Source organism: Mugil cephalus, chromosome 5 (assembly GCF_022458985.1).
Source record: "Mugil cephalus isolate CIBA_MC_2020 chromosome 5, CIBA_Mcephalus_1.1, whole genome shotgun sequence".
NCBI lineage: Eukaryota > Metazoa > Chordata > Actinopteri > Mugiliformes > Mugilidae > Mugil > Mugil cephalus.
This window is the reverse complement of record NC_061774.1, coordinates 17,795,228-17,818,898: the sequence shown is the minus strand read 5'-3', so window position 1 is coordinate 17,818,898 and position 23,671 is coordinate 17,795,228. Positions and strand designations below refer to the sequence as shown.

General features: G+C 42.5%; 1 protein-coding gene across 1 annotated transcript; it reads left to right on the top strand.

Moving 5' to 3' along the window:
- The first annotated feature begins 1,370 nt into the window (after positions 1-1,370).
- Positions 1,371-18,856, top strand: adam19b (ADAM metallopeptidase domain 19b). Its single transcript, XM_047584998.1, has 23 exons — positions 1,371-2,133; positions 2,345-2,436; positions 2,746-2,816; positions 9,544-9,622; positions 9,728-9,804; positions 11,961-12,162; positions 12,285-12,350; positions 12,856-12,927; positions 13,028-13,194; positions 13,310-13,394; positions 13,546-13,685; positions 13,797-13,974; positions 14,072-14,161; positions 14,288-14,483; positions 15,245-15,353; positions 15,456-15,666; positions 15,927-16,004; positions 16,491-16,599; positions 16,689-16,818; positions 16,922-17,009; positions 17,099-17,470; positions 17,556-17,632; positions 17,737-18,856. Exons 1-23 carry the CDS (start codon positions 2,019-2,021, stop codon positions 17,741-17,743), a joined length of 2,811 nt encoding a protein of 936 aa, XP_047440954.1. The 5' UTR covers positions 1,371-2,018; the 3' UTR covers positions 17,744-18,856.
- The last annotated feature ends 4,815 nt before the right edge of the window (positions 18,857-23,671 follow it).

Sequence of the window (23,671 nt, the reverse complement as noted above, 5' to 3'; positions counted from 1 at the left end):
TATATCTTTGATACAGGCATCTGCTTACTCCTCTAGCCTGGTCCAATACATGCAGCTCACCTGACGTTGCTTTTCCAAAAATACATCCCCGTCTGATATTATGAATGGCATTTAGAGTACTACCAACCGTTCATCTTGCATCCTGTTTAACGTCTTTCCTCTTGGCCCTGCGCTGCTTTCTTTTTCTTTTTTTTTTCGGCTATTTTAAATCTCGGCTAGCCTCTTTTCTAATATTTTACAGTCAACTTTACAGGAAGCGTTTCCGCAAAGTGCTCAATATCACTTACGGTGTGTAGTAAGAGTGAGATTTATCGAGGGCGCAAATAAGCAGAAACCAATACCTCGACAGGAACACGCAGTCTTGTCTTGGAGCCAGGGCACCATTTAGAGATGTGAATGGATTTGTCGGCCTGCACTGTCATCAGCGCTAAGAATACCTCACACACCCTGCATACACTCTATCCTCCTGACATGTGCTCTGTGGAGTATTTATCATCACACTTATAAATGACCTGCTCAGTATGAATGGCTGCTGGAAGCTTGTAGAGGTAGAAGCCCGTACTGTATTTTGTTACTTTAGTAGGCTCGGTTACTGTCGAGAGTTTGAGCTGTATTTTTGGGTCCGTGACCTCGTTCGAAGCACGTAGCTGCTGCACTGTACTTTACATAACCAGGCGTGTATTTATTAATTTGCAAAATCTTATTCTTTCACAAAGACCCATTTGTTTTAATTTGGACAATAGTTTTCTTTAATGAATGAATGAATGCCAATAATAAAAATTGCATCATTGCTATTTTCTTGATTACATGAACACTCTTAGTGCTAAAAATCAATTTGGTTGTTGACTTACTTAGTGAATACTGTGACTGAACCCTTTAGGAGTAAAGTATTCGTCGAAAACCACAACGTGTTGAGACAAGTGGTGCAGATATTTAAAGACGGCATATGTTTACATGCCAGGTCTATACATAAACCCATCGGGCTCCACTGGCTGGAGTCAAAGTCAAAGTTTTACTTTATACACTCTTTGAAATCTCTCCTCCACGCTGACTGAGTTGCCTCCGCTCGTTCACATCAGACTTTTCGCTCGGCCTTGAAGATGGTGCGAAGTTTAGACAGCTATGTTATCTTTCTCTTGTCAGGAAGAACCATTGCAAGACATCGTCGACACAACTGTAAAGTCACCATTTCGCAACCACAACTGAGCATTTTGGAAAAATACGTGTCACCTGCAGATGGTTCCGCATGGTGGTTTTTGCAATCCCTGCATGGCTTCAACATCACACGTAGCTACTGGTCTTGATTACAGCTCAGGTGGTAGATGATAATGTCATCAGGATTATCTCAGACTGGGCCACAAGACTAGAAATGCATCACTTCTTTGTAAAATCAGACTATGTTTGACATTTAAGACCAGGAACATTATTGGGGGAAGTTATACTCATTGTATTAAGGTAAATGATGGAGCTAGCATTTTTTTAGGTGTCCAAAGGTTAGGATATTTCTCTCTACCTCTCTGGTATAGTTTCAGTTCTTGTTCTATTACTTGTAATCCTTCCGACTTCATACAAATACCGCTGGAGTGCCCCTTTAAGATATGGTCCACTGAAGAACGATTTTATAAAGAAATGTCATGGTGCATCCTGTCCGTTATACGATTCTGTCGTAATCATTATTTCGGTGCCTTCTTTTCAACATATCCCGTCCGTCTTGCTTCAGCTCAGCGGGCTACGTGCCTTTTCTCTAATGAAGATGGAAGGGGAGGGGTTGCGAACGCCACGGAGATGTGCGCCCCGCAGGCTTTTACAGGCATCTCATTCAGAGAGAAACCAGCGGCATCGGCACCGGCATCGGCGGCTCTTCGCGATGTGACACCCGCAGCAGTGTGGCTCACTCCTCTGATGTGCAACACCCAGGCCGTTTTCTGTGCTTTGTTTTTTTAATTTTTATTTTAAACCCCACCGTTTACATTTATGCATCAGTTTAGGGAGTCTGCTCGGAGCCGTGTGTTTTTAGAATGCGTCCGGGAGCGCGCAACCCTCCTCTCGATGCTGTGCAGACCTCTCTGTGCCTGGTAGCTCTCCTCCACTTTGTCCAGGCTGCTGCTCTATATGAAGGCGGTGTTTACAGTGGTGAGTCTGACTCGGAACAATGAATTTCATGTAGGAAAAGGTCGATATTGCATTCCGTTTTTCATGCGTTTTGTGTTTAAAACGCATGTGTTTTTTTGTGCATGTGCCATGTCATAAGCATTTTTTTTAAAGTGATACAACCAACCAAAAAGCATTTCTCTTCCATGTCTGTTGTGGTTATGTTTTCTTTACATCCCCCTGTGTTTTCCAGCGAAGAGCATCCTTGAGCACGTACAGAGTTATGAGATTACTTATCCGGTATGGCAGCATCCTCTCAGACACAAGAGGTCTGCCAACAAAGAGGTGAGTCTGATCCGCCTGCCAGCTCCAGACCACAATGACAGACATTTAATCTTTATATCAAGTTAGTCATGTTTGCTTAATGACTTGTTCAGATAATAAGTAATTTATGGGAATAGTGGTTAAAGAAGTGGATTTGGGGCTGTAGGGTTCAATTTCTCCCTTGAGCAAAGGCTCTCTGAGGGCCTTGTATGGCTGCCAGCTGCTCCAGGTGGATGGTTTAAATGCAGAGATTAAATTGTCTGTATGCGTACATAAACTTGGCAAATAAAGCTGATTTACATTTGAATGCGTTTGGTGTTTTCCTTCCAGCATCCTGCAGAGGCAGAGGTCCTGATCTCAGCTGAGGGCCAGGAGCTCAGACTACATTTGGAGAAGAATGAGTGAGTAACCTAAGTGCACCACACCATCAGTATATTTAATGCACAGGATTAAATTCTGGAGGCTGGAGGAGAGGGTTCTTCGTACGAAATTGGGTCAAAAAAACGTCTGGCACATTGTCCTGCGTGTCCTTCATGAGACGCCCTGGCCAGTGCTGTTGACTTGACCAGATGTTAGCTGTCACATAGACACGTTTATAAGGTCAATGCCCCCGTGGGTGCCAAAAGGGGGGTGAAGGGAGGAAAGAAGGACGGTGATTATGGACAACAGAGGGTTGACACCCGATCCGTGTGCCTTGGGCAAACAGGAAGTGAGATTGTGCCCCATCCTGTAATCTGATGGAGCGGTTCCTGTCCAGTAACAATAGGATGGCTATAGGATATAGGAAAGGAGCTGAGTATCTCACCACTACAGCAGATAGTCCAACAGCTCTTGGGGATAGCGGGCAGCTCTTGAGGTATCAGTGGTGACAATCGAGCTGCAGTTTATCACTTTTGGATTCGAGCCAGCGCACAAGCGGACTGGGAAGCTTTTATGAACATTAGAAATTAAGTAAATTTTTCCCCTTTGAGTGTGTGCAGTCTCACTCATTCATTCACTCGCACTAACAGACCATGACTCCACTGTGTCTGACTGACTAGCCCCTGAGGGATTTGCCCCCTGCTCTCACAGCCCGGCAGGTGGTCATGCTGCTGGATTTCCTCCTGGGCGAGGAATTTTCATCAATCACAAACTGCCTTGGCATGTGTGGTACATTAGAGAAGGAATGACAGAAAGTTAGTTTCGAACAAAGTTTGCAGTGGTTCGGGTCCTCAACACGAGATAGAAAAGGGGCCAGCTGATAAAATAAAATAAAAAAACATTAATTGTTCTTTAAAAGAAAAAGAAAAAAAGAGGAATTATGATGCTCTATAAATAAGTTAATTTCCTCATAAGCATGTAAAATACATTTCAAAACTGTTTTTTTTTTTTTTTTGTTTTTGTTTGTGCAACTAGAACCGGAAAGCTGAGAACATTTCTTCATTTGCGCCAATCACTTCGGGTACAGTTACAGTCAGAGTTCATCAGAATGCACTGGCTGTTAGTAAGAGGTACTAATAAATTAAAACAATACAACATTTTTAATAATGAAGAAAAAAAACATGTAAAACTTCTTAGTAATATTATTTGTATTAATGTCCATTCATTTAAGCTTTTTCCCATAATCCACTAAAAGACTTTTAAAAAAAAAGTCAGTTTCTTATCTACAAATTGAGGATTGAGAGTTTTATTGTGAGTTTCAGGTCATTGTTCATCTTTCTTCCTTGCAATTTTTTTGGTTTGGAGTATCTTTTTCCATCAAAGAAGGAAGTCATATAAACTCACGCATCAAAGACAAAATAGTTTTGCTCAATACACATTTTAAAGAACTGCTGGTAGAGACCAAACACAGACCAAAAAATAAAAAAGGTGAATGTTAGACATAAATGCATCAAGTGGTCAGAAATACGACACAGAAAAATAACAATGTTTCTTTTTAGCCACTAGTTGAGTAAATTGATGGTTCTTTGCTAAGAAGTTTAGCAGATCAAGATTCAAGATTCAAGATCACTTTGTTGAATCCCTCAGGGAAATTATTTTGTCCAAGGGATAAGAAAGAACATATATGAACCAGACATAAAATAAAATAAAATAAAATAAAATAAAAGGAAGCTTTTTTTTAACGTTAATACTTTATTTAAAATGTTATTTTATGTGCTCTATGTTTCATGATGACCCTGATACAGACTACGAGCCAAAATGTATCAGTCCACTAAGATAAAATATTTGTATACACTACATTTATAGCTGGAGCTTTGACCCCCTTAACCATAAGACGTAATAGAAATAACCATATGCTGCATTCCCTCCCCTGCCCACAACAATAACTTGTGTAAAGTCCCTTACAAAAATAGTTTTTTTTATTTAGTTTGAGGTTTATCACCTCACTCCCATCACATTTTGATTTGTCTTTTGTTGGTCTAATGTGGAGGCCACAGGCCGGGTTGAGGAAGACAGCAGCTTGCATCAGTGAAGATTAATGTCTGATGTTGGAGACGTGCCAGAGAGAATTCTACCAGTGTCCACCCCTGTCTCCTGGCTACTCCCTTGTGTCCTTGTTGTACCCAAAACTGTTGCTCGGACAGCAGACAAAGGAGAAGCCAAAGTAACTGTGAGGCGGTCTCGATCCCGTCTGTGTTTATCTCCCTGCAACATTTCACATCTATTTATCTCCAGCCGTCCTCCTTTTCAATCCAGTCCATCTTGATGCGTCACTTCATGAAATCATGGAGAAAGACAGACCTGTGAAGTTTTGTGAGCATCATCAGTTCTAATGGTCGTCATTTGTGTCCTCCCCGGTCATGCTGGTCGGTGCTTGTGCATGAGTCTCTTTTTTTTTTTTTTTTTTGGTTCGTTCTTCTCTGACGTGTGCACGAGTGTCTGCTGGAGCTTTTATCTTAATGAGAGGCTGCGGCGCACCCGCAGAGTACCGGGCGTACTGCGTGCTGACTCAGAGAGCAGGAAAAGGGATGTGAAAACGGAGGGAGAGGGGGAGGAAGCGGCGCAAGAAAGTGAGTGATGGAGCGGAGGAAAGGGTTGAGGTGAGAAAAAGTCATGGAAAGAGGAAAGTCGGCAATGGCCGGGGTCAGTTTGGGTGTGAGTTATATCCCTCTGGTTCAGACACGAATCGTGTGGATCCTCCTCTGCATGACTTTCCCTGCTCTCCTGTTTAATGCCCTTCCTGCACACCCTTAAGTGCATGAACCTGAATTAAGCACTCCCTCGGGAAATGTACACAATAACATTTCTCCTTTCTCCCTCTCCTCTAATCTCGTCCTCACCTCGTATGTCTTCCGCTGTCCAGCTTAAAAACGAGCGCCCCGTTCCTTCCCATTACTTTCTGCTTCTCTCACCTCGCCTGACATTCCCCAGGGCTCTCGCACAAATATACGTCTCCCACAATCCCCCAGCGATCAGGCTTTGGGAGATCGCGGCCACACGCAGACAGATGACACAGAGACACACTTATGTGCGCACGCATGCACACATACACACACAGCACCCGAAAAGAACACAAACAAGACTTAAAGCTCGGTGCTGATGGATTGCAGGTCTGAGCCGGGGACGCTTGTCCTTATTTCCCTTGTGTGTATGTTTAGTCTCACAGTGGCGCGGCCCTGTCTGCTCAGATGTCTCAATCTAGGTCTCTGTGTTAGCGCCCGTGTTCACACAACCGAGCGTCGGCCTCCCTTTGCAATAAAAGCCTCTTCATCATCCATTGCTGAGTGGTGCTTTGACTTTGCATCAGCCTTCTCCCTCCCGTCCTCCGTTCGTGTGCGGTGATGTCATCTGATACTAGGAGAGAATGCAACCCACTGACCCTCATGCATTACCACCCCCTGCCCCCTCTCCACCTCAATATCTTCCAAGTGCATTAGTATTACTCCCCCACCCCGTCTTTCTCCTCCTGAGTCTGAACCAAGCCTTTGTCCAAGCCTCACGGCCAGACAGTCAGCGTTGCGCTTCTCAATCGCAGCATCTGTGTGGACGCTGGACGGCATCCAAACACTGAGTGCACAACGCCGTCGCATAGACGTCTTTAGAGTCTTGATTTGAAAGCTGTCGCAGTATTTGCCAGAATACAATTAGGCGCAAAGCTTTGGCTCCAAAAGTGTTAGAAGCGTTTCACACTGGTTGACTCGAGGTCTGGCAGTGGCACTATAGGTTCATGCCACCCAGTGCTGGACATGTTAAGATGGAGATAAAGATCCCAAATGAGTGTTTCTGTGTTCAGCTGTGGGATTTTCCCCCACTTTGGCTGACTGATGTCTGTTCTTATGTTCAGTAGTTGACGTTATCAGGAGTTGATCAGTTGATTATTTGCCCAAAATACAACTTATCAAAGGATATTTTCTATTATCATTATTTTTAACATTTTTTATTTACTTTTTTTTTTAATATAAGAATTTACAATCAGTAAAATTATTATATTTTATTTCTGGTTGGACACACAAAGACATTTCAAGATGACACCTTTTGTTCTTGGTGACTGCAGTGGAGTACATGGTCCATGTCCAACTTCAACTGGTCCTCTTGTTACAATTAATAGCAGGCAGAGCTATCCTGCATTCAGATACAAGTTTGTTTCCTTGTTCAAATTTAAACCCAACAAAGATTTTTGAAGTTTGAATCAAGAATAGCGGACTCTTGTTGGTTCAAAAAAAGACTTTTACTTTTCATTCTTTTTATTCTCTCTTGTGAGTGTGCACCACCCGACCATCATCTGGGGTGTAACAATGAAACTCATCCGTTTGGTGATCACGCCTTTTTGTGGGTCTTGTGGTTGTTCCACCTTATTCAGCTTTGCTTCAGTTCATTGTAATTAAGACTCAGACTTTGTACAATTGGCTGATATAAGTCAAGTCAAATAATAGGTTGTCATACAATTAAGCTGTAAGTGTATCAAACGTAAGCTGTGGCAAATTCATCGCCAGCTTTAGATTTTTCACCCGAATTCATTGTGGCCTCGTTACACATTAAGTTGCAACTATATAGCCTTGTTAATTGCATGTTGCGTCTGCACGTCACACAGTGGCAGGTTATGTAGCCATCAGTGTAGTATAGTACACGCAGTGTTATCCCACAAGGGCCAGTAAATCAGCGCAGCGTAGCTCAGGAACAGAGCTGCTGACTGGCATGTGAGAATAAAGGAAGGATGGAGAGTCGTTACGCGTTTCCCTCATGGAAGATGTGATAGTCTTCTTGTATAACGACGGTGGAACAGCAGCAGGGTAAACTTCAGTCGATCCTCAGTTATTCTGCCGGTTAAAGTGACAGGGGTGGTAACAGAGATGAGAGGAGAGGCGTGATGGGAATATTTGGGAAGCTGGCGAAGCTGGATGACCAGAGGAAGGCCAGATATAAGTCAGGTCAGTGGGTCAAATGACAGCGCAGTGGGGGTCGATGCGTTTAGGGTGTCATCGGCCGGATACATTACCACTGACTCATCATTTTTAAGTCCCCTCTATGACTTATTGTCCCAGTATTCTATTAAAAGGATAAAGTGGCGGTATTCTGTCTTTGACTTGCTTTGTTGCAGATTGCATCAACAGGCTGCCATTGTTTCAAGGCGCTTGTCTCCCTGAGGGCATCTGATGGGACAGAAAAGAAAAATCCCCATCTTCCCTTCATCTGTCTTCATTGTCCTTTAAAGGAAGGACATTTGACATTTTGGAAAAATCTGCTGGTTTGCCTTCTCAAAGATGGTTCTCTCATGTTTGTGCTAAATATGAATCTGTGTCTTTGGCCAGGAGTGACATCTAACCTGGGTGTGTTTAACGGTTACAAAATCCTCTGAAACTGATTTGTTCAGTCACGGCAGCCACCTATAAATAATTTTTCATATCTGCTCCCCTCCTGCCACGAAACCAAAATTGTCAGAATGAAAGTCCTGGCAGGCAGTGTTGGTGCATCTGGACAGAATCAGTCTGTAGTCTGTCAGTTAGGTTTTTCACAAGTTCTAACTTCTAATAAGTTTTACCCAAATTTTTAAAATATAAATGTAACCTGTGCATTGCAACCCAGTGGCCAAATGTCTGGGGAAAGTACCACATGGAAACAAGTCCTGCACAGCTGATTGCAGAGACAGTTCAGAAGAGAGAAAGTGCACTTCAGTTATCAGACAGGAATTATTTAAAGCTTAAAGCTACAGTTATAATGGGTCATCTTTGTGCTAGAGCATCTTTATAGCTGGTTCAATTCCTTGCTGCGTGTCTTTTCACTGCCTTCTTCTGCATTTTCCTGTCTCTAAGCCTGTCTATTTCTAAATAAACACAGTGTGAATACGTGCAGCTTTCCGTGCAACTTGATTTCACGGCAGCTGCTGCTGCTGCTGCTGCTGCCGCTGCGCGTTTGATGGATCTGAAGTCGAGCCGGGGAGGAGTGATGAGAGGAGATTTAGAAAGACGGTGTAAAAGAAAACCAGCTGCGAGGCGGACAAAGTTTATGAATGAAGGCAGGAAGAAAGGATTGAGACGAAGCTGCAAGGAGAAAGGCAGGAGAGCGAGCATTAATCCTGGGCCGAGTCCAAAGATACTCCCTGAAATACACATACAAACAAATGGAGAAGAAGAGGAAATGTATTACCCAAATAAAATTAATGTTTCTCCAGATATGTGTATGTTTCTGTGATTTATCGGCCTCTCCCGCAGAAGTCGGCCTTGTGTGCGAATTGAGAAATTTCAGGATAGTAAAAGAAAAAAAAAAAAAAAACTGGAGCAGTGGTAAATAATAGCCCTGTCAGGCAAATGCAGTCTGGACATACCAATAACTCTCAGCATAGGGAAGTTATCAACTCCTTCAGCTATACTTTCCAGGAAATACAAAGGATCAACTTGGAAAGGTACATGTGGGTTTTATTATAACCTTTTTCCCACAGTCTTCTTTGTGCTTTCTTACCACTGAAGGAGCTTTTGTCTAAACCTTTAAAGCAGTTTGGTTTTATAGAGTCTCCTTGAGAGTGAATGTTTTATGAGCTGTGGGCTGCTGGTGAGAATCTGTCTTTTTCTGTTTCTGCAGATTCCTTTAGCTTTATATATATATATATATATATATTTCACCATTACACCTCCATATTCCGGCTGTTTCTGTAGATTAAATGTCTAACACGATATACGTTCTTGTCCCTGACTGTTTTTTGACTTTCACCAGGCAACTTTTGGCTCCTGGATATCAGGAAATATGGTACACCCCCGACGGAGCTCGCAAGACCTCATCCCCTGGCAACGCTGTAAGTCTGTGATGTGTTTTGATGATCTATTAGTTGAATTACTTCCAGCTTACTGTTTCCCTAGCCTAGAGAGGTGTGTGTTGAGTTGTGATTTCGGTGTTTCAGGGACACTGTTTCTACCACGGCGAGGTTCTGGGCGTGGAAGGTTCCAGCGTTGCAGTCAGCACTTGCTCAGGACTCAGGTAAGGGAACATATTTGTTCCCCAAGGTGAAATAAATTTCTCACAATTCTCAAACGTCTCTTTGTGAAGACTCCTACAGTTAAGAAAATGGAGGAGGACTTTTTTTTCTAGCTTTAAAGTTTCTTCAGCTGCGATAAGACGAGATGGGGGAAACGCTTTTGCAATGCTCAAGAGAGGAAGTTGGCTGATAAGGATTTGATTGGGCCGTGATAATGTTTGTTTTCTTGTTTGATGTGTTTGCTGGCTCTCTCTGCGAATCATCAAAGCTATTATTCCATTAATGCTAATTGCTCAGTCTCTGTTCATCTTCTGTGCAAACAAATGCAATTAATGGATTCAAAGCAATTTCCTCACTGTTGTCAGACTCCCTGATAGAGTAGATACCTGTACGTGTAATAGAGCTCTGACGTCGCTGCCGCCCGCGGCCACGCCCCTCTGAGTGGCAAAAACATGGTGAACTGTATCAGTAAATACAGCGAGACCGGGAAAAATATGGATTATCAGATCATATTAAAGGAAATTGGACTCGACAATGATTCATATGAACTAGTATGTATATGGAAAAGTGGATTAGCCTCACATTACAGTTATGATAAATGTAGCTAAATAAAAGATGCTAATGCTACGATCTTTCCTGAGAAGTAACGTTAGCCGTTAGCATTCGAGCGGACGTTAGAACAACAAGGTCGACAAACTTAGCTGCCAGCCCTCCAGAACGCAACTAAGGGATAACTTAAGATATGACTTCATCAAAAAATAAAGCATAAATTAATATATTACTTGACACAAAATGTGAACCACAACAACAAGTCTTCGATGCATGGATTCCAGTTGTTTCTTCGTAATGCGATACTTCTCTTTTCTTCGGCAGATGTCATGTCATCATGACTCATTTTTTTTTAATGAATTTCAGGTACGAAAGTGTGAAAAAACGAACGTGTCTTATCTCCATGTTCAACTTTTTGTTGTGACCGTAACCATGGAGATTTCGCTGACTGTGACTTATCAATGTACGCATTATCACATTAGCAAGCATTAGGTCACTTCTTTATGCTACCTAAAAAGGCAGTGTTCATGCAGAGGTGAAACTAGCTGACCACAATGACCCTGATTTGACCTGAGAGTGTTTCCTTGATCTTCTCTGATTGGCTGAATGAAAACCACATGCTTCTAAACCTCACTGAGAGGCACAGGGACTCAATTAAAAATTTGTGGCGAAGTGACTATAGGGTTAATAATCTCCTTACATGAATTTTACACACATGTCAGGTCACTGAGGAAATCTGTCTGTTATATGCATGTAGTTAATTTAATAGCTGATAAAAAGTCAGATTACGTCCCAAACAAACAATGACAAGTCTGTCGGGACTGATATTTTATAGCGCCTACATAATCATTTGGCCTGTGCTCAAACCGTGTCTGAATAGATAAGCTGATAGGAAACAGTTGTGTATCTTGTATCTCGTATAGTTGTTTAGGTTAGTAGGTCATTGGCTCCGGAGTTAGTTCATCGAGTGCAACTCAGTATGGAGGTCCTGTGTTTTCTCCTGCTGTGGCTCCAGAGCAGCTCACGCTTCCTGCCAGAGACGCTCAGAATGGAGAGGCAGGGGAAGAACCAGCGAGCACTCACAGAAATCGTAGCCATATGTGTGTTTTTGTTATCAGGGTCATTGCTCTGCTAGTGGAGGAGGAGTGAATGAATACATCTTCCCACTAATGTAGAACCTCTGTAAGAATGCAAACCCCAGCATAAAGAGGCATTGATGTGTGGGCGCCCAGATGTTTTCTGCAGCTGCATGACCCGCCGCTGCGTTGTACGCTCCGGTGTCGGTGTGTGTGCTCAGGAGCGGTTTTGTGAGGAAGCCAGAGGATTGTGTACTTCTCTGTCATCTTCGGCTGATCTTCATTTATAAACAGCCGTAAATCCCCTGAGACTGGCGGCACTCCGCTCCACCCATTCAAAAAATGAGCTACATTTAAAAACAAACAATCTGTTCTAGATTAAAACAGTGAGCAATGATTACTTACATTTTAAGAAGTGACTGGGGTTATATCAGGACAGTGTTTGCAAGGCAGAAAGATACCAAGCACTAAGGCACACATTCCTTTCTTTAAGCTGATTGGATGGAACCGTCATTCGTGCATTGTTTCCCCAGGGGACTAATTTCTCTAAACACAAGCGTCAGCTACCTGATCGAGCCCCTTCCTGTTACCACGGATGCTCAGCGGCACGCCGTGTTCAGAGCCGAGAGCCTCCGTCTGCCCGGGGGTAGCTGCCTGCATCACCATGGCAACGAGGACCAGGAGGGCGGGCTTAATGAGTTCATCCACGGAATGATGTCACCACAGAGCGTGAGGGTGAGTTCAGGCAGGAAAATAACAACAACTACCTCCTTGATACCATTTGCAAGCTTCACACAAAACATGACAGTGTCGTCTCTGAATTTTCTGTATTCAGACTGTTCTGTCTCCTTCTTCAGGTGAAAAGGGAAATGAGTCCGAATATGAAGTATGTAGAGCTTCTCTTAGTGGCAGATAAAGCTGAGGTGAGGAACCTGTTCATCATTTTTCACCTTAAGCCTCAACACTGTTCAAACACTGATCACAAGTTCAAAGGAAGAGAGCATCATTTTTGTGTCTCTCATGACCTACACCAATCAGGCATAACATTATGACCACTGACAGTGGAAGACAACGTCATTGACCATCTTGTGACAATACAATGTTCTGCTGGGAAATGTTTGGACATGGCATTCATTTGGATGTTACTTAGACATGTTCCACCTACCAGGAGCAGACCAGGCACGCCCACTACACAGCAACGACACTTCTTGATGGCAGCAACCAACCCCAGCAGGATGCATCTTGACACAGCCACGCACACAAAAACTATTTATGAACTACTTAGAACTAGCAAAAATAAAACTCTGATTCATGTCCTGTTTTTAATTTTAATGATGGGAAAACACCTTTTTACAAAAACGTCAGCAGTAGATGTGGGTGTTTGATTGTTTACTTGTACACACAATGTGGTTTATGTTTTTCTTTCAGTATGAGAGGCATGATAGTAGCCTCGAGAAGACCACAAAGAAACTAAAGGAAGCGGCCAACCTCGTTGACAAGGTGTGAAGCATGACTACATCAGACACTTACATACATCACATCTATTTTTATTGATGACTAATGGCATTTTGTGTCTTCCTGCCTCCGTCTGCACCGACAGTACTATAAGGCTTTGAAGATCCGTGTGACTTTAATCGGCCTAGAGGTGTGGACCGACGGGGACAAGATCTCTGTGTCCGATAACCCACATAGCACTCTGGCAGCATTCCTGTCCTGGAGACGTAAACAGCTCCGCACTCTCCCCAACGACAACGCTCAGTTCATCACGTCAGTGTCTCTCGCACTCTTTCACCTCCTGCTTAGTGATGATAATGAACATCAGTCACATCCCTCTAGGCTGCGGTCCAGTTTAACTAATAGCCATCGGCATTTTTGTCTCCAGGGGGATGCCATTCCAGGGGACTACCATCGGGCTAGCACCTCTCAAAGCCATGTGCTCCGACTACCAATCAGGGGGAGTTAACACGGTGAGAGACGAGCGAAAAAACACTCATCAATCCTCTGCGTGTCTTAGTTATCCAAAACATCAGCCAAGTCTCTTTTGTGTAGCTTTCAGTTATCTTATGTTACTTTATGTCAGCGTGCGTCAGTAATTTAACTCCTTCCTCTGTTGAACAGGACCACTCAGAGATCGCAGTCGGTGTAGCCGCCACCATGGCCCACGAGATGGGCCACAACTTCGGCATGAGTCATGACATCGCAGGCTGCTGCCAGGCGAAAGCTGAAGACGGAGGTTGCATCATGGCCGCTGCCACTGGGTACGACACACAAACGCGACAACGTTAAATTAAAATGCGGTCGTTGACAGAAAAGAAGGGAAACTAATAACTTGAATGTTGACATTTGCCGGGTGCTTCTCTCTCCCTCAGGCATCCATTTCCACGTGTGTTTAACGACTGTAACCTGAAGGAGCTGAAGCGCTACCTGAACTCTGGAGGAGGGAAGTGCCTCTTCAACTTGCCAAACACCAAAGTGATGTACGGAGGGCCGCAGTGCGGTAACGGGTTCTTGGAGGAAGGAGAACAGTGTGACTGTGGAGAAGAAGAGGTCCGTGGCTGTCTGTCTGCAGTTTGTTTCTCTTCGTGTCTTTTCTGTTCTTGCCTTTTAATCATGACTCCGCTGCTGCTGTTACGTTTCTGTGCAGGAGTGCACCAGTCCCTGCTGTAATGCCAGCAATTGCACCCTGAAAGCCGGAGCCGAGTGCGCCCACGGAGTCTGCTGTCATAACTGCAAGGTACTCGCATTAATCTGATTATAATGTTTGTCTGGAAAAAGCAAACTAGAATTAGATTTGGCGTAAAGCACATAAAGTTGTTCTTGTTCAAAACCTATCCTTTTCTCTTGGTCTCTCACCGTGAAGCTGAAGAGCCCAGGCGATCTGTGCCGTTCTCCATCTGGACCATGTGACCTCCCGGAGTACTGCGATGGAAAAACAGAGTCTTGCCCTGCTAATTTTTATTTAGTGGACGGTACATCGTGCTCCAACGGGCAAGCCTACTGTTACACCGGCATGTGTCTGACCCTGGAGGGGCAGTGTCAATCCCTATGGGGGCGAGGTGGGTAAAGGGGATGCTGTAGATAATATACACATACTGTAAAGCATATAGGCTTTTATAAAGGTAGCACATGTTTATGCGTTTAGTTAAATGCATTCTAATGACACAGAAGCACTTCATGACTGGTCTAATGTTCAGTACAAAGTACAACAGTGTAGGAAAGCTGTATCTAATGCACTGGCAAGTGATGTACGTGTTTGAAGAAAATATCTGCACCGTGTCCAGTGACGAACAAATGAAGAGACTACGGTTACCAGCATTATAATTAATAGTGTGTCTAATTCCAAGTCCTCTGCTCAAATGTGGACAGTCTGGATCACATTTGACAAACTGTAAACTTTTTCGAATCCAGGCATTTTAAAAGACAGAGATCACAGCAGCCTTCGATCCTTACTTTGTCATAAGAGTGCATAAACCCAAAAGCTGTGGTTTCTTTCCTTTTCTGTAGTCTGTAGAGTTGGATCACTATGTATTGTATGCACAGGGTTAAACATCAGGTGTTCGACGCAGCTTGACGGAGTTAAAGGTGAGTCCTCGTTGGGTTGCAGGATTAGATTGTTATTGGACAGCGTCCATATCCATGTTGTGACAGAGCCTTCCTGCAGAGCCTTTGTAGTACCACAGGAGCCGTGCAGAACAGTAAGGGATGCCATCTGGTCTCCATCAGGTGGCCGCGTAACACACTGTGCTCGCACGCATGTGTGCTTTTGGGTGTGCATGAGCTTTGATATATTTCTGTACATTTTCTTCCTTCGAAACAGGTGGTGACGCGGCGCCTGACCTGTGTTTTAAGAAGGTGAACGTAGCCGGGGACATGTATGGCAACTGTGGCAGAGATCTGCTTGGGAAATACAGGAGCTGTGGGGACAGGTGAGGAGCAAGGCGCTCGGCTGACACACTCAGTACACTTTCATTCACTGGTTTCTCAGTTGAAGTGTATTATATATATATATGTATTTCTTTCCGTGCCAGGGATGCCAAATGTGGGAAGATCCAGTGCACAGCCTCAGCTTCCAAGCCCATTGAGAACAACGCTGTATGCATAGAAACCAATGTCATTTTGGGCAACAAGAGAATTCGGTGTTTGGGAACACACGTGTACAAGCTTGGGGACGAGGACCTGCAGGGGGACACTCTGGACCCTGGACTGGTCATGACAGGCACCAAGTGTGGTGATGACTCGGTGAGGCTCTCAAACAGAAGCGGCATATAGCGTGCATGTTGAGCTTAATCCATATGAGAAATATAAGAAAACCACATTAGTGTCATTTACAAACTTGAGTCTTTATTTTTTTTTTGTGATTTCCATTAAGTAAAATCTACCTTTAAATGCCTCTAAGGTGCATCACATTAATGAAAGTTTTTCACTGGATAGTGGATGAGTTAGTTTTACTCTGATAACTTCTCTACTGTTCCGCTCACGCTCGCTCCTTGTTGTAACAGATATGCTTCAACGGAGAGTGCCGCAATGCATCTTTTCTCAGAGCCGATGAGTGCAACGCCAAGTGCCACGGACATGGGGTAGGTTTCTGTGAGTCACAGCAGGGATCCTGATGTGATGGATTTCTGGACATGCGGGGAAGATTTGGCTGCCTGCCTGCTATTATGGAAAGATGGCAACCTTGGCGGTGGTGCAAGAACTATTCAGAACACTTAATTAAAAGCTGCAGCACAGCAGTGTAAAATGCTAGTGCGAGGTAAAAGTCTAATCTGTAGATGTAATTAAACTAACAAAACTAAAAGTAGCCTACTCAGTAAGTGGGAGGATGGTTCCTTCTTCTGAGTATTTATCTGAAATCTAATTATAGGAGTCATTGATGTGGTTAGCAGTGTATTTTAATAAACCTATGTAATGACTTTACATTACTTGGAATTCATTTGAAATACCACTGTAGTCCTAAAATATCCTTCAGATGTGTGTCAGTTCAGTGAATAAAGACTGACATACTGTCTTTTTAGTGGTGATCTAATTTCAAACTACATCCGTCTCTGTTGTTCTCATCACAGCTATGCAACAACAACCAGAACTGCCACTGTGATCCAGGCTGGGCACCACCTCTGTGTGACCAGAGGGGGTCAGGGGGCAGCCTGGACAGTGGACCTGTCATCAGCCACAGTGAGACGCAGGCTAATGTTTTATGTGTCTAAAAATATTTCTTTTTGATTGTTCTATTTTCTCACTCTTGCTTCTTTTTATGCCCAAAGTTAATCTTCTTCCAGTCCTGCTTGTTCTCCCCCTGGCTCTCTTTCTGGGTTTGGCTGCTGTTGGACTCTGGTGCCGCTACAAACATAAACTCCGCCCACTGAAAACGTCCACTTCACCAACAGTGCCAAAGTGAGTAATTGTCAAATGCAAATACTGAAATTCAGCTTAATTTGTAGCTAAAATTTTTTGATATCAAAGGCTTGACATGTTCAAAATCCTTTTTCATCCTCAGTTTTCCAGCCTCAGCTGAGGTGAAATCTCCACCTGCCAACGTCAGCGGTCATTCCAACCCAACCTTCATGCTAAAGAATAAGGACTTGGTACAGAAGCCAACTAATAGTATGATGCAGAAATAATGTGGCTGTAATGTTTTGAATGAAAGAAAGTAATTCCGTGTGATTTTCCTCAGGAGAAACCCTCTCCTCGTCCGAGCCCGTCTTGCCCAGCTCGGCCCAGACATGCTGGTGTGCGTCCCGCAGTGAAGCCTCCTCCGATACCAGCCTACGCCGCAGGGCAGAGAGAGCAGAGGCAGCAGCCTCAGATCCAGCCTGTGGCTTCTCCTCAGAAGCAAAACCCTCCTCAGGATTACACTGCCTCTCCTTTTAAATCTGCCCAGCTCACTGCGCTCAGACCGAAACCGACTTGTCCACCACATTCATGGCCTCCACCTTTACCATCCCTGGATTCCAAAGATCGGTCACAGCCCTCTGCAATACCGAAACACCGACCGGACCCCCCAAACAGACCTCCACCTCCTTGTCCTGTCAAAAAAACATCAGTGGTGAATGCATTTCATCTACATTGTAAAGCCTTGTGCGTGCTTTAGTGAATGGTAAATGTCTAACTTGTCGTTGTCATGTATGTAGGAACAAAATCATGTGAAAGGCCTGCAGAAAGGACAAGCTGCTCTGGCTCCATCTGCTGGACAGAAAAAGCCAAACAGGTAAATCTTTGTGTGGGTTTTTTTGTTTTGTTTTTTAAAAAATATCTATCTATAAATAAAGAAATCTCACTATCTTCTAATTTTCTTACACTTCTTCTTTCTAGAGTCTGAACTAAGAGCTCAGGGAGGCGATGGGGACCACCACTTACATCCAGGAATGGACTGCCTCAAACTCTTTTTTGCAGCTAGCTATAGCATACTGGCACTGTGGGATGAGATAAATACTTGAAACTTTATTTACACTGATGTGTATTGAAGGGAAATGAGATTATTACAGGAGGTTACACACACACACACACACTGTATGCTTTAAGTTTACACTTTAGTTTACGGTCTGTCCTGAGTGTGTCTGCTTAATTTGCCTGAAACACCTAGAGCTGTGGATTTAAGTGCTTTTTATTTTGTTGTCCCAGATGTTGATGGAAATGTGAAAATTTTCCGGGAGTATTTATTCGCAAAGAGAAATGAATGTTTACAGTGCAGCCTATGTAACAAACATGGTGCCTCTTAAGCCACCCAGCGATAAGGGGATATCTTATATTAAGAAGAGACGCCAATACTGAAGTTCTTGTGCTTCTTGTATGTGAATAATAATGGGTTGTAACTGGACTAAAGAGAACCAGTGAAATACCTACATGCATGCTGTAAGTACACGCTTATGTTGAGGGATACTTGTCTAAGATGTAGCAGGAATTATGAGGGATTTTTCAATTTACGATATTTGTTTTTTATTATTTTTTATATTGTTATAGTGTTGCACTAACAATCATAGTGTTAAACACTCCCTTAAGACTCATATCCTTACCAAGGTTACCAACCGGTAACATTCACCTTTCAATCCTACAAAACAATAATATTAAGGGAGTTTTTAAACTTTCTTTTTCCGGTCAGTAAATATCAGTGAAGAACCTTCCCTCAGATAATTTCAGATTATCAGCAAAAGATGAGCCATATTTTTTGTTTTCACCCTGCGCTACTCCTCTGTTTGTGAGAAAGCTGTGTTATAGAACTGCAGGCTATGTAACAGTGATGCATTTGGGATTGTTATGAGGTACTTCTAACTATTGGGATCCATTTCGACTGCCGGGAGAACTGTAGTATGTAACCAGCTTCCACGTTCCACCTTATTACCAAACCTATGCAAACACAGGGAATGTGCAACCCTGCGTCTGAAACTGGAATTCAAATGAAGAGAGAAAAATAAAAGTTACACTTTCTAATTGATCCTGTTTTTATCAGATCTTGTTAATACTATAATTTGATACTTCTACATTCATGTTTTCTCATTTGTAGAATTAAATTGGACACTGAAACTATTGTGCATATCATTACAAAGTATATCTGCAAGTAACAGTTCTTGCGCACATAAAAGGTGTTTCTGTTATTGAGCCTAGCCCACTGACTAAAATGAGGTTACAGTAATAAAAACATGTTGGTTCAACACAGGACATATTAATAGTACTAGAAACCACAGCCTCCAAAGTTAAAACACAGCTGAAATCATTGTACCTCTCAGTTATTTTTAAACAAATGCTGAATACCATAACCTTCATAGAGCTAAGAACTGTTACATTAGGATGCATTTGATTTCACTTACCCATCTAGAGAACTAGCAAGTGAGTGTATATTGTGAAAAATTCTGACCATGATTGCAAATGACATTTTTGCACTACCACAGCCATTGCTCCGTAAAAAAATGTAAATCTGCAGTTCTACATAATAACTAAACATGGACATCTAATTCCAAGCCCTCTCAATTAAACGTACATGCTTTTCATAGACATATTTTTCATAAATAGTCTAACATGCTTAAAACAAGTGAAATATAGATGCTTTATTAATGGACAGTCAAGTCCTTTAATTCCATTATTAGGAATGTCTTCTTCGTTGCGAGGCACAGATTGACAATAGTCAATCTCCAACAGAATCTACAGAATCGTCATAAAGCTGCCTTCTTTAACAGCGAGTGAACATTGGACTAGAATTTATGTAAGTTCACGTGTTGGCCACTTGGTGGCAGTACAGCAATCTGGACGTAGGGGCTCACTCACCCACCACTGGCCCGGGTGAATTGAACCATTCATTCATTCTCTCTAACTGACTACCCATAACCATATTTCAGCAAAACCATCACAGATGTATCTGCTCACAGTTGGTTTGACTAAATGGGTGTAGGTCAGGCAGTTGAGAAAAATGATACAAGCTGTGACAATGCTCAGTGCTTCCTCAGGCAGAAAAAATACAGTGGTGTTGACACAGATGATTCTCCACCTTGCTGCCAAGATTCCAGATGTGATCTCTGAAGTGATGGTAGCTGTAGATCTGTTCTTTCTTCATCTTGTCCATCTCCATTTGTACAACATAAAATATGCAGGCTATTAATAACAGGTCATCATTATCCAAAATCTTTGAGAGGAATGTATACATTGAAACATTCTTAACAGTATGTTCACCCCATCACACACATCAAAGGTGATACACATTAATATTTTTTTATTATTATTTTTTATCAGGTTAAGTTAAGTTGACCATTCTATGTGAATGGACCATGTGTAGGTGGATGCAGCTGCAGAATTGGCTGGTGGAGGCATGTCCAGATTGTTTTAACTTACAATGCAACCTATTGTGCGCTTCCTGAACATCTCATTTTCCTGTCAGTATGCCCCCCCAATCAGTCTGAACAGCCAAGTGGCCAACACAGTTTGGAAAGTCCTGCAGTCGCAAAAATAAATAAATAAATAATAATAATAAAAAAATAATAATAAAATTAAACAAAAAATAGCTGCAGTGTTTTCCCACCAAGAAACTCAGTCTCAGGTAAGGAAATCTGATTGTACCGTCCATTAAGTTTCAAAGACCTCCCAAATTACAAAAAATAAATAAATAAATAATAAAAAATGTGCTTGGCGCCAACCTTTCTAACGCCTCATTTGGTTCAGTGGTCTTACACTCCTCCAACATGTTCTTTGTTTTCCTTACAGTGACTCCATTAAATGTCATTATTGTTTTCCCTTTACCACTTCTGTTGCTGGAAGGAGATTGTTGTTGTTGGATTCATAGCATTTCTATTTGTATTCTTATATATTAATGAGGTAGCTGTTGTACATACAATGTTTGTTTGTAGAACAAAAAAAGTCATTATTGTTTAACATTTATCAGCTCCAAGTGCAACAACATCCGCTTAGTAAATTAATAAACTAACAAACTTATTCTACTACAATATAACTACTACTATCACCATAACTTGTTGTTGTTGTTGATTGATTGACGAAGGGTAAATTAGCTTGTAGGCGCGTTACCGCCACCTAACGGATTGGAGTAACATTACGTAACAATACAGTCAATGAGAAACCACAGCGACGACTACCGATTTGTCGGCGCCATTACACAGTGAGGCAAACATCCGGAAAAATATTCGTGGGCGAAAAACAATCACGAGGCAACACAGTGGTTGGTGATTCTAAAGTGGCCGTAGGTGTGAGTGTGGCAGGTATAGTAGGTCTCCAGATATCAGTGACCAGAATTTGATCCACCCTTAGCCATGTCTCTTAAACCTCCATGCACCAGTTTCCGGAAGTGGACATCAGGAACATCCGTTTTTACCTCACGAAGTCTTAAGGTAAATAAATTAATCTTTCCTCACTACAACCTGTTCTTAAAATAACGTACATTATCTGAAAAACCTGCCAAAATTTGTACAATTCTATTAATAAGAAGGAGATTATGACAAATTGGTGTGTCCATGGTCAAAAATGGTTGTGGCAATGAAAGTCTTCTGTTTATATGATGCTGGCCAGATCTGCAATGTAGGCTCCTGACATGTAGGCTAAGTACAAATCAAGCTTTATGCTGTTAACATTCACCAGCCTTGTTTTTGGCTGCCTTACAAATGTTAAGTCCTTGAGTAACTGTGTTCTCGGCCTCATCATGGTAGCCGCTCCCCAGGGAAATATCCAGCTCTTTAAGTGATAAATGATTTACTGTCGGATTGTTCAATAACTCAGTGGTTAATCTGAGCTCATTTCACTGAAAACAGTTGCCCACTTTAATGAAATCAACCTGATGAGAGAGCAAGATTGACCCAATGAGTATGAGAACCACAACAATGGGCTAAAACATGCTACAATACTGTTAGTCTGTTGGACTAGGGGTGGCGAAAAAAAAAATAATATCGATATGGCAATATATTGCAATATATTTTTTTAATATAGATTGATTGAATGTCATGTCATGAATGTAAAGAAAAAGTCATGTTTTGGTCCTTTTTCACTTTTTCTGCACAAGTGCAAAAAATTGGAATTGGATCATTTGTTTTTTGACTCAGTTTGTCCATTGAATTATTACTGTCATCTGATGTACATATATGCAATGTGTATTTTAAGCTTCATTTAAAAATTTTCAGAGAACTATGTAGAATATTACAATATATCGCAAAATCATAATAATGCAATAATGTATCGTATTGTGACTCAAGTATCGTGATGCGTATCATATGGTATCGCATCGTGAAGTCCTTGCCAATACCTACCCCTATGTTAGACTGACAAAACTTAACAGACATACAAACACAGAAGAAAAAAGTGATCCGTGATCACAACAACTATAATATTCAATCCCCTCTGATAAAAAAAAAACTATTTTCTGTTTCTGTTGTGTTGCTACTGGAGGCCACCCATACCCTGTATTCATCATTTACCTGTCAGCAGCCTATACGTTTGAATGACGCCTGCTCTTTGTAATGATGGCGGTGCTGAAAGGTGCCTGCCCTTTAGTTCTCCACATCCTTAACTGAGATGAAAGCCCTCTGATTTATTCTAATCAAAAGACTGTTAAATACCAAGGCCAGACCCCCTGAACCAGCCTATCTCCAACACAAAAATAAGCCACCCCCACCTGGTTGACTCTCTAAAGACTTGAGAGCCAGGTGATCTTCCCCCAGGACCAAAGGGAGGTGAAGGTAACTGTGACTCAGAGGGAGTCGCGGCATTGGCAGGCAAAGGTTTTAGCATGTGGCTTAATTGCAGCCAGTCGCCTCCTGCTGAGCATAATTAGTGTTCGCTAGCATGTCACTTGCTGTGGAGTTTCATTTATTAGAGATGATGATTGGCTGAGGGATGAAACGCAGGGGTGACACCCCCGCTTCCCCACGCAGCAGGAGGAGGACATAGCCAGGAGGGCAGTAAAGAGAGGATCTCACCTGCTGAAAACCCCCCTGCCATGCATAATGACCTAATTAAGGCCGAGTTGTTTTTCCACTTGTAATGTTGATTATCACACTCATTTTTTTTTATCACTTTCTTTCAATCAGTTCCTGCATTGTACTTTTAGTCCGTCTTTAGTCCAACTCCATTATTGGACTTTTTCTTATTGTTATAAGGGAAATATTCTGTAGCAGCTTTGTGTTCAACTATTTATTCAAATTACACCCATCCTTACCCATTATGCATTTTAGTAACAATGAGCCATGACATTATGACCTCTGGCAGGTGTGAGATGCAGGAAAGATTGGGAAGTGGAAGGATTTTAGCAGCTAATTTTGACCTACATCTCTTGTGGGGGTGTCCCCTGGTCGGCAGTTGTCCAAGGAAGGAAAAGTGGTGAACCATGCGTGGCCAAGGCTGGACAGTGTTTCACATCCAGCTCTGTGGCAATTGGTCATGATTAACTGTTTTGGGCATTTCCTGTTTCATTTTGTTACTAAATCTCTATCATCTCAGATGTCTTCACTTCCCCCATGTGGTTGGTGTCCCTGGTTGTTAGCCCTGCCCTGATGTGTCATGTATTTACTCTGTATTTCCTTCCCACTCTGCCAGTCCCCCTTTGTACTTCATGTCAGAAATGTTGTAGTCTTTTCCTGCTTGTGCTTCTCTTCTCCCAAGTTATTTTTTTCTTTGTCTTTGCCTGCTTTTGAAGTTAAGACTTTTTATCTACCACCTGAGTCCTGATTTGTGCGTTTGAGTCTTCCTGAAACCAGTCCCTTGTTACACCGTGTGGTTCAGTGTAAAACAGACCAGCTACTGTAGCTCAAACTACTGAAAA

Bases quoted from the DNA above. Each gene is read 5' to 3' on its own strand.
- adam19b (XM_047584998.1), top strand. From the start codon at position 2,019: ATGCGTCCGGGAGCGCGCAACCCTCCTCTCGATGCTGTGCAGACCTCT. The intron at 2,134-2,344 runs GTGAGTCTGACT...TGTGTTTTCCAG, and splicing joins TGAAGGCGGTGTTTACAGTG to CGAAGAGCATCCTTGAGCAC. The intron at 12,163-12,284 runs GTGAGTTCAGGC...CTCCTTCTTCAG, and splicing joins TGTCACCACAGAGCGTGAGG to GTGAAAAGGGAAATGAGTCC.